Source organism: Polyodon spathula, chromosome 17 (assembly GCF_017654505.1).
Source record: "Polyodon spathula isolate WHYD16114869_AA chromosome 17, ASM1765450v1, whole genome shotgun sequence".
NCBI classification, from domain to species: domain Eukaryota; kingdom Metazoa; phylum Chordata; class Actinopteri; order Acipenseriformes; family Polyodontidae; genus Polyodon; species Polyodon spathula.
In genome coordinates, this window is record NC_054550.1 from 16,410,424 (window position 1) to 16,411,052 (window position 629).

The 629-nt window shown below is 66.3% G+C and overlaps 1 protein-coding gene across 1 annotated transcript in view; it reads left to right on the forward strand.

The window, feature by feature from the left end:
* The first annotated feature begins 240 nt into the window (after window positions 1-240).
* The window catches only part of LOC121330144 (basic salivary proline-rich protein 1-like), a 2,060-nt gene continuing 1,671 nt past the window's right edge, over window positions 241-629 (forward strand). The window contains exon 1 of the mRNA XM_041276445.1: window positions 241-342. Within this exon, the coding sequence (XP_041132379.1) occupies window positions 241-342 (102 nt within the window). The remainder of the gene's footprint in view (window positions 343-629) is intronic.

The following is a 629-nucleotide window of genomic DNA, read 5'->3' on the forward strand; positions in this document are numbered from 1 at the left end:
GAGCAAAGGACCGCAGCCCGAGCAAGTGTGGAGGTAACCAGGGCTCCCGGAAGTCAACCGGGGGCTCCGGACCGAGCCCACCCTTGCCGCGAGCAACTCGGAAGCAACAGCAAGCAAACTGGGGGGGTCAAACAGCGAGCGCCTGGGACCTTGCCCAAGCAAAGGAGCACCGCAGCCCGTGCAAGCCACGAGGTAAACGGGGCTCCTCCCCAGGAAGTCAACCGGGGGGGCTCCGGACCGATGCCCACCCTTGCCTCGAGCAACAGCAACTATAACACGGGTCCGTGCGACGTTCTGGGGTCCTTGCCTGAGCAAAGGACCGCAGCCCGAGCAAGTGTGGAGGTAAACGGGGCTCCCTGGAAGTCAACCGGGGGCTCCGGACCGATGCCCACCCTTGCCGCGAGCAACCGCAACTAAACGGGCGGGGTCCAGCAGCCGTTCTGGACCCTTGCCTGAGCAAAGGACCGCAGCCCGAGCAAGTGCGGAGGTAACCGGGGCTCCCGGAAGTCAACCGGGGGCTCTGGACCGGGGCCCTTGCCGCGAGGGCTCCGGACCGATGCCCGCCCTTGCCGCGAGCAACAGCAACTATAACCGGGGCCGCCGTTCTGGGTCCTTGCCTGAGCAAAGGA